The following is an 18,890-nucleotide window of genomic DNA, read 5'->3' as shown; positions in this document are numbered from 1 at the left end:
TGGCCTTCAGAGCAGACTTGCACCCCTGTCCAGGGAGAACTAGCCACCAGGCCACATTCTTAGCAGCCAGCCCTGGGGCCACAGGGACCAGGAGCCTTAGTCCCTTTCTCTGAATCACTTTGTCTCTCATCACAGCAGCAGACACGTAAGCAGGGCATGAAAGAATGAACAGAGTGTTCTGGGCAGGTAAAGGGAATGGGACTCTCCACGTAGGAGAAACAAGTGTTGAAGATACAGAAACAAACAGAAGTGAGGTGTGTCCAAGGCTGGAGAGACAGAGACAGACAGATCTAAAATCCTTGCAGTCACTTTAACTTGCTGAGACTTTATCTGGTGGGAGATGGAGATGAGTGGAAACAGGTTTTGTCTCTTTGGATGTTCAGCAGCACTGTTCCAGCCTGTGCTATTGAAGGTACCAGCAGGAATTAGAGAGTGTAGAGCTTCGCTCTTGCTCTACTTTGGTGTCACAAGGCAGCATGGTGTCACAGGAAATGCTGAGTCCTTCAAACTGAAGGATTCCCAGACAACAGCTGAGTTTGATTCTTATCATCAAATGCCTTAGCACAATACCTCGTCTTAATCGACAGCCCCTACACCCACACCTGCCCATTCCTGAAATTCCTTTGACACCAGCATGGCCATGCTCCTCATAGTGTCATGATGTCAGAAGAAAGCTCATTGAATCTTTGTCCCTGTCTGTAGGCAGAAATTCCCTCCAGCTGACCCACACAGTTTGGGTAACTATCACACCATCCCTTGCTGAGGCCATGTCACATTTCTTTTGGTTCTCTTTGTGAGGGAGGAAGAAACTTTCCTTTACCCTTAAGGTTCTTTCAGCTGGTCTAGTAATCAAATAGACATGAGACAGATTAGCAAGAGAAAATGACCAAATTTAATTACGTACATATGTATGGGAACCCCACATATGTGAGAGAGTCAGAGGACCCCTCCCCCATGCATGAGAGGTTCAGAGACAGAAAGGGAAAATGAGTATATACCACATGCTGAGCTAGGGATGAGGTAAGGTGCCTTGGGGCTTCAGGAGGTCTTTGCTAGTGATAAGAGCTGATGTTTGGTTAGTAGATGTTTGCTCTGTCCTATAGGTAGGTCAAAACAGGTTCCCTCCCCTAATCTCTTACCATGGGCAAGGCCCCTAACTCAAGTTCTTCTAGGTAGTTAAGGGAGAGGCAGACATTTCTCTTGAGCCTGAGGCTAAAGTTGCCTTTAGCTCAAAACAATCCAGAGAACACATCTCTCTGTTGACTCATTCTGAACCCCCACATCATCCTCCAGGCTCCTCCAGCAAAACTGCTGGCTGGGAAGGGGCGTGTTTTTGCTGCCTGTGGGTTAGCTCTTGAGATAAGGAAATAGCAAAATATCTGCTTGACCTCTGGTGTGGAAACTTGACCTCAGGGAAATGGGTGTTGGCAGCGGCTGCGGACCCTGGAGGGGTGGGTGGATTGGGGGTGGTTCTGGTGAAATCTTGGCAGAGACATCACCAGCACAGTTGTTTGGAATGGAGGTGGGAAGGGAGAAAGACCCATGAAAGAAATGGAATTTTCAAGATGGTCAGCATTTTCAATCCACAATTTTAGGGGGGAAAAAAAAATAGCCAATAACAAAAGAAACAAACAGAGAACCCGGATACAACTTGGTGGTTTTAAAGTCTCTAAGAAATGTAATTTGTAGGATGAAAGGTACATCAGAAAGCCGTCTTTGGCCACCACCCCCAGAGGGCCTAACCTTGCTCTGGGAATGAAAGCCTTCCCTATTGTAGGGCTTTGGTGCTACCTGCACCCCTCTCCCCAGCCCAGCCAGAAATGTTCCTGTGTTTGGGTCTGCAGTTCAAACCCATGTACCCAAGTCTGTCTCTATCTGAGTAGAGCCTGGGGGCTATTGGAAGGCGAGGCGTGGCCATGCTCCAGTTCTGGGCAGGGGAGGGGAACGAGGTGGGGGTGGTAAGGTGGGAGCTGATGCTGTGCTGATGGGTGGTGGGCCGGGAAGCACTTTACAAAGAGCACCACCCCCTGACTGCCTTTTCTGTAGAATCACTGTTTTGTGTATTAAAACCCACCTTTAAAATGTATTGACAAAGCTCTGTTATTAGAGAAAACAAGTGTGTGTGTGTGCGCGCACATATGTGTATGCTGTGTTAGCTGAGAGTCACTTTATGTCCGTCTTCGGGCCAAATCTAACATGTTGTGTGCTTCAAACTACCCAGTTTTAAGCCATTGGGTTTTTAATGGTGGTTAATGGGAGGAGGGTACCATTTACATAAAGTTCATTTTCACAGTTTTCATCACAATATGCTCATTCTCTTTACCACGCGCCTTCCTTTTATCTCTTTGTGTCCCATTTTTCCTGAACCATTTCTTTATTTCCAATATTTCTTCCTCTCCTGTTCTCCTTTTTTCTCAGAATTAGCAGGAAGTTAGTGAATTAAAAAAAAGAATAGAAATAGGCTTTAAATCCTGGTGTAGCACCTCTAGTCCTAATTTATGTAAAACGTTAGAAAAACAAAGGGCCTCACTCCTTTTCTTTCATTCCTCCCCCCAGAGGAGTAGTGGAAACAGTATGTTTTTTGGTTTTTCACTTGTTTTTGTTCTTGCCTCAACCAAATATGAGTGCATGTCCTTTCTTTCACTTGCTAGCTATGTGAAAGTGGGCAATTAACTTTAATTCTCTGAGCCTCTCTGTGTTTCCGTCTGTAAATTAAAAAGCAATGCCTAGTTCACCAAGTTTTGAAAAAGAAGTAATCAAATAAATATAAGTGCCTCCACCCATAGTAGGTACTCAATGCATATTTCCCTCCCCCTCTCATTCTATTAGGTCTATAGACCTAATAATTGTTCTTCATTGGATTTTAGTCTAATTAACAAGTATGTTTTAAGCACTTGGTATGTGCAAGATCTTTTGCACTAGGGTCCAAACGGGAACAAGATATGGCTCATCTCTTTGAGAGCAAGCTTGTATGCTGGAAGCAGGAAGTAATGAGCTAACACAGAGCAGTGTGAGAGGTGCACCTTGCACAGGAAAACCAGAAGAGGAGCACCTAAGACTTCCTGGGGACAGGGTGGGAAGGAAGGAGAAAGTGTCCCGGAAGAGGTAATACCGATCAAGAGCCTTGAAGGATGTTGGAGTTGGGAGAAAGGTGTTCCCAGAGGAACAAATGCAAGCATATACATAGATGGAAATTGCTGTGTGTTCAACAGGAGAGAAGGAGAGTTGGGGACTATTGGGATATCAAGCTACGAATTGAGAAGAGTCCAGATCCAGAAAGGCATGGAATGCTAAGGTTGTGACTTACAAGTTTGAAAGCTGTGGAAAGCCGTTAATTAGATTAAGGAAAACTATTAACGCGAGAAGGATTTTACCTGAAGCATACTGAGCCCACTCTAAGGAATACTTGTTTGTACAAATTGCCTCTTTCACATCCACATGAAGTGTAGAGAGTTCACAGACCAGGAGTCTTATCTCCGCCATAATTAGTTGTGCCGCCTTGGGCAAGTTACTCTCTCATGGTCTGAGTTTTCACATCTCTGAAATGAAGGTGCTGGACTAGATAACACCCAAGTGTCCTCCCATCTTTAGTAGTAGTCTATGATGCCCTGATTTTGTCTTTATTTTTTGGAGATTGTTTTATAATTCCCAATGTTAACTTATTAAAATTGTTGTGCTAATAGAATGTGCTAGCATGATAACTAACACCTAGTAGACATCCATTTTTTTCTTCTTTATCTAGTTCGTGTAAAAATCATCAAGTCACTAAAATGTGTGATGGAATAGCATAATGGTAAACTAAGAGTCAGTTGGTTTCTTTGTAATCTTGGCTGGGTCAAAAATTATTTGTGTGACTTAGAATTTTACTTCTCTGGACCACTTGTTCCCTCTGCCCTCCACTGCCAGTTCTAAAAATGGGTGAACTGAGAGATTAGAGTAAGATTTGATTCTTAGCATTCACGCAAGTTTGTTGTACTTCTTGGGATGACTAGTAAATATCTCTATTTCAGTTTAACAGTGTTTAGATCAGAACAGAAGAGGTTGCGTAGCTTATGCAAAAGATATGCTGGTTTCATCTACCACCACCGTTCCCCACAAAAACTAGGCAAAAGTCATTTTAACTTCATTTTTAAAACTACATATGATTTTAATTTGGAGATTTGGTCTATTTCTCGCTTTCTCTTTTTTTAAATCAGTGGAACTTATTTTCTTTGGAAAAAAATACACATGTATTAAAAATATCTAAAAATCCAAAGACTATGTAAAAGGCAAAAAATCAGAAACTGAAAATATATTTCATTCACCAGAGATAAATTCATCATGTTGCACTCATATTTTTGTTTATACTATTTCCCAAAATAATTGGATCAAGCCATATATACTGTTATGTGACTTGACCAAAATATTCCTCATCATACATTAATATACAACAAAGTTCTAAGGGTCTTCTCAGATCCAGGCAAAAAGGAAATGGTGAAGTCCAGTGCTAGTAGAAAGTGATGTGATGTGAGCCTGTGCAGTGATGGGTAACCCAAGACGGTAGCTAATCAACCCTTTCTGGGAGCTGACAGTTGAATCTTGAAGAATGTCAAAATTTTCCAGGCGTGGAGGAGCAGAAAGGATTTCCCAGATAGAAGAAAGTACTAGATATCTGGATCGGCCATGACCTATTGGAGACCAGAAAGGAGTCTAGTTGAGTCTAGCCTGGTGGGTGTGGTGAGTGGTTTGGGATTCAACAGGAGATGAAGGGTAGGAGGCGGCCCCAATTCTGAACAGCTTTGTTTGCCAAGCTGTGGAGTATGGAATTTCTTTGGTTGATAGTGGGGAACCAAGGACTTTATAGAATCAATTACTGCCTTACATGAAAGCAAATGTTGCCAAAGGAGGACAATCAAACCCGGCTTTACTCTTCTTAAGGACAGATTTTTAAAAATCTGGTGCTTAAAATAATCTTTACGTACAAGCCACATACAGTCCTTACAAGCACTTCTCAGAAAATTCTCATCACTTCTGCAGAGGCCTTTTAAGCACCTTTTGGAGTTCTTCAGTAGCGTACATACTGCATTCATATGACTCCTTCAATGGCAAACTCATCCTCAAAGAGCATCCTGGGTAGAAGTTGTTTAAGCCACTCTCCTCCATCGGAGAGAAAGTGAGGGCCGCGAAGGAAGGGCTTTAATGGGGAGAAAAGCGGTGGAACCCGGTATTGTAGGCGGTTTTTTTCCACAGAACCAGTTGTTTCTTAACTAGCTCGTTTGCGCCACCCAATGGGAAAGTGCTAGAATACAGCTTTGAAGGCTTTTGATGGTGGATCCAAGTGAGATAGCCTTCCTCAAGTTTCTGATCGGCTATTTCAACCATTCTTTCCCTGTAAGAATGTTAGGAGACAATGAACAGTTTTTCTCCTGAATTTGAGCCTGGATGGTGTGGTGAGGAAAGCACTGGTCCTGGCTTTTCACAGAGTAACTCGTTGGCTTTGGATAAACCATATTCTTTCTCAAACTGTTCCCTCTTCTGCTTTTTTTTCTTTTTTAACTTGTCGATTCTTCTATTGTCTAATAGTCTTGCAATGGCATATTTGCTTTAGTATTTACCCATTGCACCTGTAATTCAAAGTGGCATCAGTCTGGGTAATGGAATAATATCTCTTTGCATTTTGAAAATTCAGGAATGACTACAACCATCTCTAATTAATATATAAGTCAATTAATACATAAGTCAATATCATCTGAATGCATATTCATAAGAATGTCTCAGACACTTTAAACCACAATCACATGGTGTAGAGGAAAGACCTGGCCTTTGCATTCCAATAGACCTGAGTTTACATCCCACCCCTGTCACTGCCTGTGTGACTTTGATAAGTTACTCTCCATCTCTGAGCCTATTTCCTCATCAGCCTAGTGGGGAAGGGCGAATGTTACTTCACTGGATTAGGGTAAGCGGTAGTGATGTAGTATCTGTAGAGCAGCCCCAGAGAACGCTGAGACTGAGGGATAGCAGACTTTTGTTTGACGGAAGCCACTGTTAATGTTTAGGCTCTGCAGCTACCTATTCACCTGGAGCCAACCACTTCTGTCCGGAGGCCTGGATACCTCTTTCAAATCGGGTCTTATTTCCTTCTCTCAGAGTTTTACAGATGCAATGACAGACCAGCGCCTGCTCCCCCAAGTACCTGGCATCTCAGAGGTGCTTAACAAATGCTAGTTCCTTTCTTTTTAAAAGTATTGACCCATTGCAAATAATTACAGAATTAGTTATAAAGCCAAAATTGTGTTCATCCCATCTCTCCCTCACTCTTTTTCTGTTTCTTGCTCTCTCAAACACACACACACACACACACACACACACACTTTGCATTCCCATCTTATTTTTGCCACCTCTGTCATCAAAAGTTAACCAAACACACAAGAACCTTTTGAAGCTTCACAAAGGAACAGCACATTTATTTTAAGATTGCCTTCATTTATTTTCATTCCTCACACCAGGACATGAGCCTTTATTTTAATAGTTGTGCATGTGCCTGTTTCCCCACCCCACTGTCCCCTTCCCACCCGGCCCCTCTGCTCCAGTCACAGCAACACCGCCTCCCTGGCTGGCTCCACCTCAACCACTCTTTCCTCCAGCTGTAGCCCCTATTTTTCAGTCCCCCTTCTCCCACCCTCACCCGTCAGACTCTTCTCTAATTTTGGAGTTCTTCTCCGTGGGTACCTTATCAGAGAAGTGCTGTCAAGCCTCTAACCCCCAGCACAAAGTGACTGCTGCCATGGAAAAGGGATTCATGTGGAGTGAGTCCGTGCATATATTAATACTTTTGCCCTTCCCAATCACCTTTTCAGGTAGGTATTATTGTTCCACTTTACAGATGAGGAGACTGAGAGCTGATTCCTTGCTTGATTAAACAAATATTGTCAACTGCCAGGAACTGGGAATACAGCAGCAAATAGGAGACACAGCCCCATCTTTCGTGGCTCTTTCCGGATCTGACCTGGGATGAATTCAGGAGTCAGGAATGAAACAAATAATAGACTATTCCAGCCATGAAGCTATGCAAAAGTAGAAGATGGGGATATGCCCTATCTCGGAGGTTAGGGAAGGCATCCCTAAGAAGGGGGCGTTTCATCCAAGAGCTGAAGGCACAGAGAGGTCATACAGGAGTAGTGAGGGCAGAAGTGGAATGAATTTGGTTCTGCCATGGCTCATGGCCTCCCCTCCTCTGAATACCTGCATTTATGTCATTGCATTTAGCTTATGATCTACATCTCTTTCTCCCAGAGAGATTGTGGTTCCTTGCAAACAACAACCTCTTCTCCCAGGCACCTGGTACATAGTACAAGTAATAAGCCTAAGTAGACGTTCACTTAAATTTTCAGTAGATGTATCTCTTTGTACTTGCCTGTATTTAATAATATTACAGGGGTGCAAAAGTGCCTAATTTCTGCCATGTATGTTCTGTTGTTTCTTTAGCGAACACATTGGTGTGTTTTCTAAGAGTTTGTGAGCACCCGGGCACTCCCATCCTCAACTTAGATGCATCTCATTCATCTAATTATGACATTAAACATGTCCTCCCAAATGCTGCACGACACAGGGCTCATTCCAGCCTGGTATCCAGGCCATTCTGTGCCAGGAACCACTGTGCCAGGCATTGTGCTGAGGGTGGGGGACACAAGATGAAAGCACATGTGGTGACCGAACGTATGTCTCTTTTTCCTGACACTTAGCAGCCCACAGTGGAGTAGGGCTAACAGACATGCCCACAGTCCATGCACAACCACAGATGTACATGCCAGCTCACTGCATGCAAGACTCCAGGTGGACACAAGGGGAGGGTGTCGCTAACTCCACAGTGAGTGGGGCGGAAGGTCTGCCATGCAGGTGAAAGTCTTCTTGCCTGAGTTGGGAAAATTAATGGCAATTAGCCAAGGAAAGAAGGCAGGATGTGATAGGAGCAGGCCAGGAGCAAGAGTCTCAGCCTGTGCAGAGACCCAGAGAAAGAGAACAGATGGCGCATTTAGGATCTGCGAATGCACACAAGAACCAGGCAAGTGATGGATGGGTGAAAAGCAAGGTGATTGCGTGTCAGACCCCCTGGTATAGCCTTCCATTAAGAGATGTCTTCCCTCCTGCTTTTCTTAATTTACCCCCACTTATGCTATCCTTCATTTTTCTATCTTTGATGGAAACTTAGGTAAAAAGGAATTGTTCTCTAAGAAAAACAGCAGTCTAAATCCAATGATCCTATCAACCTGTAAGTGATACTTGATTCCTGTAGGAGAGACAACTGGGAATGGTGGGGACTGGGGCAAACTTGAGGGCATAGTCTCTATCTGAAGCGAATAGCCATTCTTCAACTCCAGTTGCCCCGTGGCTCCAGATCTTACAATATATTCAGATAAAGTGAACAATCTGGATTTTTGGCAAGTTAGCCACGTTTTTAAACATTGCTTTGTTTTAAAAAAGAAAAAACCCAGAAACTGAACAGAAGACATCTACATGCTAAACCTTATTCGTGGGCCATGCTTGCAACCTCTTTTTTAAATGTTGCAGAGATACGGAGGGTTTTGTCAAAATCCTTCAACAAGTCATTCCTCTGCCTTAGTTTCTCCTAACCATCTTTCTCCCCCTGCTTTCCAGAAAGAGATGACGAGCAGGATGTGTCACTAACGCCCCGCCCCGTCTTACCCTTCGGAAGAAAGAGGAAAGCTGATTGCTCCTGGAGTCCCAGATGGGCAGGAGGGAGACCTCCCTGGCTGAAATGGCGCACCTACTTCCAGGAACAGCAAGATGGAGACAAGCCGTGACTCCCGAGAGATAGTCCCCACTCACTTCGTATGCTCTTAACCCTGAGTGCTGCTAGCCACGACCTGTGGACCTGGCCGACCACAGCGTGAGAGAAGGACCACCCCTCGACCCTCCTGGCTTTGGAGGAAGCCTCCTAAGTGTGTCGCAGTTCTGCCTGGGACCTGCAACCCAAGCTTTACTGGAATTCAGGTTTTGAGACTGAGATAGTATTTGTACTTTTCCATTTATCTGTCTTATCAGCTGGCCAACTTTTCTGTAATGTTTTCTAAGAACCCAATGCATTTTGGAACTCTGGATGCGCAGAAAGTTTTTCTACAACATGCCTTCCTTTCAGGTCCCTGAAAGCTTCCAGCCTGATCCTGTGGCCTAACTTTGTGCAGGGCTGTGGAGCTGGGAGAGACCTGAGTCCCCACCCTGCAGCATCAACACCATTTCCCTAATAGGCATTTTTATCAGGGACCCTCCACAGGGTGGCTCATCTCTGTCCCCAACTGGGTCTGCACAATTTATCTACAGGGAACAGACTAGTTGTTGCCAGTTCACCCTGAACTGAATGTGTTTTTTATAACCACACCATTCCTTATCTCTTCCACTCAAGATATTTTTTCCTCTTTCCCAGAAGAGAGAAATAAAATGAAATTGTAAATGACCAAGGATGACCAGCAGATGCCCTGAGCCAGATTAGTGCAGTGTTTGTTCTTTCTTAAGGGGCAGGGAGTCATGGCTGTCTCTGCATAATATTAATATTAAAATTTCAGTAAAAAAGAAAAAAACACACACTACAATTGGTTATTAGTGCATCTAACTCAGACTCCCAGCGTATTGACTTGTAACTTCTCCAGCTGGCCCTCTGAGCTTCTAAATGCAGTCAATGTTTTCTTCCTCTTCCTCCACACTCTCCCCTCGTCTGCCGGATTATATTGTGGCATGAAATTAATTTCTGCCCCAATGACTGTGCCACAGTTGCCAAGGTAACCGTGGAGCTGGAGCTAACGTCCTTCTTCCATCCTTCCCGAGCTTTCTATTTCAGTAGACAGAAGAACGATTCTGTGCTACATCTTGCCTTTTAAAACCTAAGTGAGTTTTTGTTGATGAAATGTTGCCTTCTCTGATTCATTCTTGAAACTGTGGTGGCCCCAAAGGCCTGTGACTAGGTAGCAATACTACTTCAGGTGATCATTTGAATTTGACAAAATAGCAGATGGTGGAGGGAAGTAGATAAGAATGTATTATCTCATTTTAATGTAATACTGATTAAAGAATACACAACTCTGATTTTGTTTCATTATACGTAATGTATTAAAGCCATGTGTGGCTGCCACAAGAGCCTCGAAAGCATGAAATCATTCTTTGTCCAAACTTAGAAAGGGCTGACTGTCTGGGCACAGTTGACCTAACCCAGCACGCCAACCCTTGCTTCGTATCTCGTCAAAGTTGTCTCATGGAATCCAAATGCTGCTACCTCTCTCCATATTGTTGCGCTTTAGTCAACAACCAACACCTCTCCCCCCTCCTTTTTTTGAGAGGACAAGATAGGCAAAGATTTTTCTCAGCATCTCTTTTGGCTGAAAGAATATCTGACTGTCCTAAGGATCCTGAGAACAGAGAAATAAGAGCCCCTGCAATACGCAGTAAGTACCACATGGAATGCTGAGCCGTGGGACACAGAATGACCACATGGAGCCCGAGCCTGGGGGGGGGGGGGGGGGCGCGGGCTTGGAAGCGCTGCACCATGGAAAACCACAGGAGTTTTGCATAAAAAAATTGACTATGTTTCTGCATTTAAATAATGCCTAATCAAGTAGGATGCTGGACTTGAAAGACGTTTGTTATTGATTCTTTTTAAGGTTATTTTGTATTAACTGTTTGTGCATATGACATTTCCACTCAGTTTTAAAAATCCAAATATTTTTAAACTTCTTGGAATAATTTACTCCTGGTTATATTGCTAATTGCACTAATCAACTCTTCTAAAATAAATTCTGGCACACTACTCTTATTTTTTAATTGCAGTGTATTTCTATTCCCACAGAACTTTGTTTGGCAAATTCTAAAGAAAAGCATGACAGGAGTTTTTTATCTCTTTGGCCTGACTACATCATAAGTACATCTCATTGTAAATGGAGGATCTGACTCCGGCGGCCCCGCAGGCATCTCAACTCTGTGGTCTGAGACTGACACCACACTTCTTCCTCGGAACTTGGCCAGCTCTCCTTCATTTTCCATTTTCTTTTCTTTTTTTAGTTGAGTTATACATATATCTGCTGTTATTTCCTTTTGAGAAATTTCAAAATGGAAACTTCGAAAAGGAAAAGTTACAATGAACATCTATACACCCTTCACTTACCTGTATCAATTGTTAACATTCTTTTGTTAACCTTTTCATAGTTTCTTTTTCTCTCTGTAAATATGCATTCTTATTGCTGAACCATTTCAAAATATGTTGCAGACATCATAAAACTTAAAAACTTTAAAATAGCATAAAGCTATAAATACTTTAAAACATTTTATAGCTTTTATAAATCCAGGATCCAATTAAGAATCACATGGCATTTAGTTGTCATTCCCTTTAGTTAATGGATTAGAGTTCTCTCGCGCGCGCTTTCTCTCTCTCTCTCTCTCTCTCTCTCTCTCTCTCTCGCGCGCGCTTTCTCTCTCTCTCTCTCTCTGTTGTGCATCTTTTATGACACTCATTAAAAAGTTCAGGCTGCTTTGTTTGTAGAATGTCCCACAATCTGGAATGTTTTTCTGATTCTTCCCTCATTATTATATTTAGGTTAATCATTTTTTTTAGCAAGAATACTACATAAGTGATGTTGTTTCTTTCTTACTGCATCACATCAGGAAGCCTATAATGTCTAGTTGTCTCTTTTTATGATATTAAGCTTGATCAGTGGGTTCACGTGTTATCTGCCTGATCTAGTCATTGTAATGTTCCGTATTTCATTTTGAAGCTCTGAAACTCAGTACACATACATTCCATATAGAGTGTGAGGCTGTGCATATGTGCATTCCTCTCTTAATATTCTCAAAGAGGTCCAGGATCTCCAAAGATTACAACCATGGCAGTTAGAAGATACAGCAGTGACAAAGAATTCATCTCTTTCAGTTGAACAGAGGGAAGGGGAAGCCAAAAGGTTCCCTGTGCAGGCAATGCATGAGTATGCTGGCTAATGGGAATTTGCATGGTCCATGTAGCCAAAGTTGGAATATACATAACTATGTTTTCTCTCCCACCCTTAGTTACCTCCCATTCAGACCCATGGTTTATTTTAGAAAGCATGCATTTTCATTGAAGCTGGTTGCCTAAGAGCACAAAAATTGATTGCAGGAGAGGGGGGGACCTTAGATATTGCAAGGAGTCATGGCCCTCTAAAGGGACACAGTACATACACAGATGTGAAGAATATGTGTGGTATTAAAATTTCACGAGGATAGGGTGATGATTAGGAATAAAATGTCTAAAAAGTCTCTTTAGGAGGATGACAATGATAAGAAAATAGGTTGAGAAATACTCATGTAGAGTCAGTTTCTGCTTCCAAGGTTGTTAATTCTCTCTTCCTAGGGTATTTTCTCATTTCTGAGGGCCAGGATGAATGGAAGCAACTTTGAGAGATTCCTTAATCCATTCCTTCTACCCTCCCAAAACACATCAGTAACATTGCAGGGGAAGAACTGTGTCTCCTCTCAAAGATCTTCATGCATAGAAATTCTGTAGTGTCCTTTGGTGTAACCCATTTTACAACATCTCAAATCCTTCCATTCAACTGCAGCCAAAGTATCCTCTTTGACTTTCAGCTCACCTTTCTTAGAGTCCCACATTAAGAAAGATCTACAGACTATGGAATAAGTAAAAACACGAGAGCTTTATTCGACACCCATTCAATATTTGAAGGCCCTTACCAATTGTCCCTCAACCTTTTTTCCTGTAGCATTCTCCCATTGGCAAAGTTCTCTGGGGAGTCCTGTTGCCCCATTGTTAACTTGTGCAACCCAACTTGTAATCTTCCCAAAGCTCTCCATGTCACTGTGCATTATGGATGTAACCAACAGTGAACATGTAAGAAATTATTGCATGTTTTGTCCAAACTACACCATGTCTTTGCTAAGTTCTGACTTTATGTTCATACATTTATAAACTTTCTATTTGCTCACACTAAATTCTTATCTATATTATATTTAACCATTTTGATCTATCATGTTGAGTTTCCTTCCTATCTTTAATATTTCTCATAAGACTACACTGTTTTATTGTTTTTTAAACACCTCTTTAATTGGTAAAGCACTTGGATAGAGTCTGCTCATCTTTTTGTGGTGATTTATGCCAATTCATCATTCTGGTCATTGACAGAAGCACATGACTTTCTGTGGTCTCTAACCTTACATCACATCCATACTCCTTGGGCATCACACTGTGATAAAATATATATGTATATGTATATGTATATGTATATACACACACATATATGTGTATATATATGCATATATATATATATTTAAAAATACATATATATGTATATCGTAGGAAAAGTGTGTCTATGTCTTACAGGAATACGTACAAAGGCAAAAATCTCTAAAAGGAGTCAGATGTGTCACTTGGATAATACTGTTGTCATCTGGTTTGGGGTCATTTTTGGTCCTTAATGAAATAGGTGATTCTCTCTTAGAATTGGCCAAACAAAGTGTGTCTTGGAAATAATAGTTTTGTGGGGTTTTTTTTTTTCTCCTGCTTTAAAAAACATATCAAAAAAACTTTTATAACAGGCTGTTTCCCTCTGGGGACTTATTCTGGGTAAGACGATTTTAATGAATGAATAAGAATTTTTGTAACTTTTAGCGAGAAGAGTCCAGTTCTAATCTGACAATGAAGCTGTTGTATTAGCTTTTAGTGTTCTAATTTCAAAGTTTTCCAGTACCTTTTCTAATTGCATCAGAAAAACATGATTACTGTATTTTTAGTTCTGTTTGTGATTTGACTATAAGGACAGACTAACACAATTAAATCAATTAGAAAAGCAAGATAAAACTAAAGGATATTTATGAAATCAGTTCTATGTGAATTTAAGAATTCAAATGTCACAAATAAAGGACACATAACCATCATTTATTCTCTTTTTTGTGTGTGCTCAATTTATTTCTTTAACAAATATGTTCTTCATCTTGCAGTAGTCCTGGAACAGCAAAATTGATGCTACCATGAGAAACTTCATTCCCATGGAAGTTAAGCTGATCGTTAAACCTAGCCACTCTTTCTGTTATCCTAAAATCTCAGCTCTGCTTCCAAGCAAACTTCATTGCCACATCGACCAAAATGATAAAGACATGTCATTGAAAATCAATGGTAGTGTCATTTACTATAACAATAATATATTTTATCTGAATTTTCTTCTTCATCATGAAGTAGATTTTAGCGGAATACATTATTTTAACTGAAATTTCTCGTTATTTTAATGCAGTACTCATCAGCTGAGTTTTCATGATAACAAAACCAAGCAAAAATTCTCAGTACTTAATAAATTAATAACTAAATGAGGAAATCCTATTTAATCTAGCTAAACTTTGATTGAGTTTATAATTGTATTGCTGCATACTAGGTTAAGTTCAATATCTGCTCCAGAATGAATTATGTCATACGATTGACACATGATCTCACATATTATCAAATCAGCAATGGGCAAAAATAAGCATTTTCAAAACATATATAGAATATGGAGGGAAAAGATATCAAAAAAATCTTTTGTTTATTAACTCAGAAACAGTATTTTGGAAAACTATTCTCTGGGACTGTGCATACTATATATGTCTCTATAAGGGTGTACATATATGGGATTGCTAAAAACTACAGGCTGATTTCCACGAGAGGCAGCAGCTTTTAGAAAACTCATAAATTGTGACTTAATATTTGTCTAAAGGCTAATTATTTCACTTAGGGCTTGTCTTAATTAGACGTATAATCACACGGACGTACAAAAGGGACGTGTGCCCCACCTGAGTCTGTGGTTAAGGCAAACCTCGGGAAAGATGCTGAGGCTTTTTAATATTGGCCGGAAACGAGGAACTGGGCTGTGCAGGCCTGCCCTATCCTTGGATGAGAACACAGTCCCTTCTCTGCTCAAAACCCTGCAGATTCGGAGCCTGAGCTCCACCTTCATCCCTCCATTCCAGCCCCCTTGCTGACCTCACACACACTAAGCACAGTCATGTTTCCAGCATTCCCAGTGGCTGTGCCCTTCCTTGCCTGGAGGACCTTCCCCCACCGCCCCCATAGCCTCCCGGCTAACTCCTCCCCCTTGAAGTCTTTGCTCGAATGTCACCTCTCAGTGAGATCTCTGCTGATGGCAGCTGCCCACAAGGACTCACGATCCTCCTTCCTCTGCTCAAATGTTCTTCTCCCCCTAGCATTTATATTGTATAATTTATTTATTTATTAAGCTTAGTGTTTATTGTCTGTCTCTAAAATATAAACTCCATGACATCGGGGATCTCTATTTTGTTTATGGATGTATCCCAAGCATTTAGAAGAGAGTGTCTGGCACATGGCAGAGTGCTCAATAAACCTTCGATGAATGAATGAATGAATGAATTCACATGGCTGATAGGTGCCTAATTAAGGTCTACTCTCAGAGAGGTTAAAAGCAATGTATAATAATGATAATATCGATTTGATGATACACTGAAAGCACACGTTTATTGAGTACCTACTACATACAGATTAAGTACACTTAAAGCATTTGACAGGGCCGTCCCGGTGGCTCAGGCGGTTAGAGCTCCGTGCTCCTAACTCCGAAGGCTGCCGGTTCGATTCCCACATGGGCCAGTGGGCTCTCAACCACAAGGTTGCCAGTTCAATCCCTCGAGTCCCGCAAGGGATGGTGGGCTGTGCCCCCTGCAACTAAGATTGAACACGTCACCTTGAGCTGAGCGGCCGCTGAGCTCCCGGATGGCTCAGTTGGTTGGAGCGTGTCCTCTCAACCACAAGGTTGCCGGTTCGACTCCCGCAAGGGATGGTGGGCTGTGCCCCCTGCAACTAGCAATGGCAACTGGACCTGGAGCTGAGCTGCGCCCTCCACAACTAAAACTGAAAGAACAACAACTTGAAGCTGAACAGAGCCCTCCACAACTAAGATTGAAAGGACAACAACATGACTTGGAGAAAACTCCTGGAAGTGCACACTGTTCCCCAATAAAGTCCTGTTCCCCTTCCCCAATAAAATCTAAAAAAAAAAAAAAAAAAGCATTTGACATGGATAATCTCATCTACTGCTCATGACAATCCCATGAGCTTGGTTATCTATGTTTATCCCCATTGTAGAGTTTGCCCAAAGTCACAAGCAAGGAAGTGATGGACCTGGGATTTAACGCCACACAAGTGGGCCTCAGAGCCCACACCCTTAACCGTGAGGATCACCTTCACCCACTAGGCATCGGGCTCTCTTTCCAGTCGTTTCCCTTTCTATGAACAATGGGCTCCATGTGGCATAGCAATCCAGCTTTCAGTTTCTTTCCTGGTTATTTGTTCACATGGTTGCATTAGTGCTCCTCTGATTAGTCCACGTGAGATCCTAAATTATTCACAAGATGTGCATTCATAAGTACCCAGTGGACCCTGGACCAGAGATTAGTGGGACAGTGGATCTAACGGGGGCACCAATAACATGAGCATGACTAGTGTTGAGTGGTGTGAGGGTCCCTGCGTGGGCAGGAGACAGGAAGACAATCTGAAAATCCAGGACACCCAAGGAGGGAACAGGGTGTACTGTGAGCAACTGAAAGTGTACCTAAGACATTTCTACATCTTGCTCCTTGTTGTGAAATGGGGAAAAAGCATGCATTTCAGTCATCCTTATAGGGAAACAAGCAGACTTTGAAGAATTAATAAGCAGAAATACCAAAAGCAGAAGATCTTAGCTTTGACAATAAGAGATTTGTAGAACTATCCCAGTTAACTTTTTGCTAATTTTCCTTTTTTCCTTGTCTACTAAAGAAATTAACTGGCTTTAATTCTTCAGCTATAGTATAAAATATGTAGAAACATGAACAATTAGAAATATGCAACTGAGAAGCTAGAGCGAGGTGCAGCTGTGAAATTTATTAATGCATATAATCCATAAACTAAATTTACAAATGAATTGGAATCACATTTACATTTTAAAGCAACATCCATTCCATCCACCTGACTTGTACAGCATCCTTTCAGGTCGCCAGGAGTTACGTAGACCATAAATGTTCTCGGGTTCCTGGTTGCATCAGGGGATCTTTAATATGTCAGGATGTAATGCCAGTCTATGTTTTAAGGCAGGATGAAATAAGTATGCTGTGAGGGAATGAATGATATTTACCTTCCAATTGCTAGGGCTTCGTGTATGTTGTCCACAAAATGATTCAATTACAGAACATAGAAGGAGGCAGCATTAATTAAAAGAGGTGCAGGTAGGGTTTTTGTTTGTTTGTTTGTTTGTTTGTTTTTTAATAGTGAACCATTAGATTCAGCAACTATTGAACCATGGAAGACAAAGAAAATTCATTCAAAAGGTAAGCCCCATTTCACACTCCCAGGAATAATTTTTTAACATATTTCCAACCCTAGCACAAGCTTCCTAAGGTTGTGCAGATAAACATAAGTTGTAGCTTTGGTATTAAGCACTGGCAAGGCATTAACTGGACATTGGATTCAGCAAAACCCTGTGAGCTTATTGGTTTGAAATAAAAGAAATTAAAAATGGCAAGTCCAGAAAGCCCCTAGGAGCTGCAAGCTGGTCATTGTCATGTTGTCTATTTTCATTCAGAAGAAAGATTATGCTGCCTTTGGGCTCTTTCTGTGTAATTGGAATTTTCATTATCTCTCTTAAGTGACTACAGAAAGTTCTGGGTGACTTGGATAGAGAAACATGGATGAAAACAACTCAAGTTTCTCATCCATTAATGAGGAAGGGAAGATAAATGAAGTAACTTTTAAATTAATATCCTCTGCTGTGCCTAGATTCGAGTTACTGTATTAGAAAAGTCTAGAAGCAGAGCAGATGGGTGTGCCAAGTGCTTTTGGGCAATTGAGAAGGCATTTCAGGGGAAAGACGGGCTGGGAATCTATTTACTGAGAATCTACTTTGTGCCAAGTACTGTGCTTGGTGCTTGACATGGACACCCCATCCCATTCTCACAAATGTTCATTGAGAAAAGTGTTGGTGACTGTTCTGTAATGTGTTGCAGATGTGGAGGCTGAGTGCCGGTCGCAGGCTGGGGACCAATGGTGACTCACCCAGGGACAGTCCCTGCTCTCATTTAGTGCTAGGCCTCCTGCCAAGTGTTCTACTTGGGTTATCAGAATTAATCTTCACCACAATCGTATGAAGTAAATACCATTGTCATTATTCCCATTTTTTAGTCACAAGAGTCCTTCTTACTCAAGGTTACGTAGCTGGTTAGTAGTGGAGCTGGGATCTGAACCCAGGCGACCTGTCTCTAGAGCCCCAGCTCTATCACATCCAATACACACACTTTATTTATTTAAAAAATTATTCCTCCTTGTAGAATGTTCACCTGCTAGCCTGGTGACAAAGCTTCTTTCTCCATGACTATCATAAAATTAGTTGCCCCTGAAAAACCCAAAAGAACCTTGGAAGGCAATGATGAGGATGCTACACAAGCTGAAATGAATGTTTCCTTCACAGCATAGAAAGGGTGAGTCTGATGGAAATGCCTCTGAAAGTTCAGATCGTCAAATTGATGGGTCCAAGGGGAGGAAACGTGAGCTCCCTACTCCTGCTGCAGATGTTGGTAACCAGGCCACTGCCTGGGGAACACCACCTGACTGTGGAAGGTAAGAACAGTCAGAGGAGCAGGAGAGCTCGTGCCCCTTTGATCCAGAGGGGTTCACTCCTTCCACTTATCCAATAAAACAGTTCCATTCCTAACCAGACTTAGTCTTCCAGGAGCAAGTACAGTAGTCCTCCCTTCTCTGTGGGGTATATGTTCCAAGACCCCAGTGGATGCCTGAAACTGTGGATAGTAGAGAACCCTATATATACACTACAATTTTCTTATACGTAATACCTGATAAAGTTTAACTTAAAAATTAGGCACAGGAA

At 41.8% G+C, this 18,890-nt stretch overlaps 1 protein-coding gene across 2 annotated transcripts in view; it reads left to right on the top strand.

Annotated features, from left to right (window-relative positions):
- MOB3B (MOB kinase activator 3B) overlaps nt 1-13,908 on the top strand; it is a 184,002-nt gene extending 170,094 nt beyond the window's left edge. For both annotated transcript variants that reach the window (XM_019736287.3, XM_019736285.3), the window contains exon 4: nt 8,638-13,908. In XM_019736287.3, coding sequence (XP_019591846.1) covers nt 8,638-8,667 — 30 coding nt within the window. In that variant the 3' untranslated portion in view covers nt 8,668-13,908. The remainder of the gene's footprint in view (nt 1-8,637) is intronic.
- Nucleotides 13,909-18,890: the final 4,982 nt, after the last annotated feature.

Source organism: Rhinolophus sinicus, chromosome 16 (assembly GCF_057876585.1).
Source record: "Rhinolophus sinicus isolate RSI-liver-muscle chromosome 16, RSI-T2T, whole genome shotgun sequence".
Classification (NCBI taxonomy): Eukaryota; Metazoa; Chordata; class Mammalia; order Chiroptera; family Rhinolophidae; genus Rhinolophus; species Rhinolophus sinicus.
Note: the sequence above shows the minus strand (reverse complement) of the source record. Positions and strands in the feature narration are given on the sequence as shown.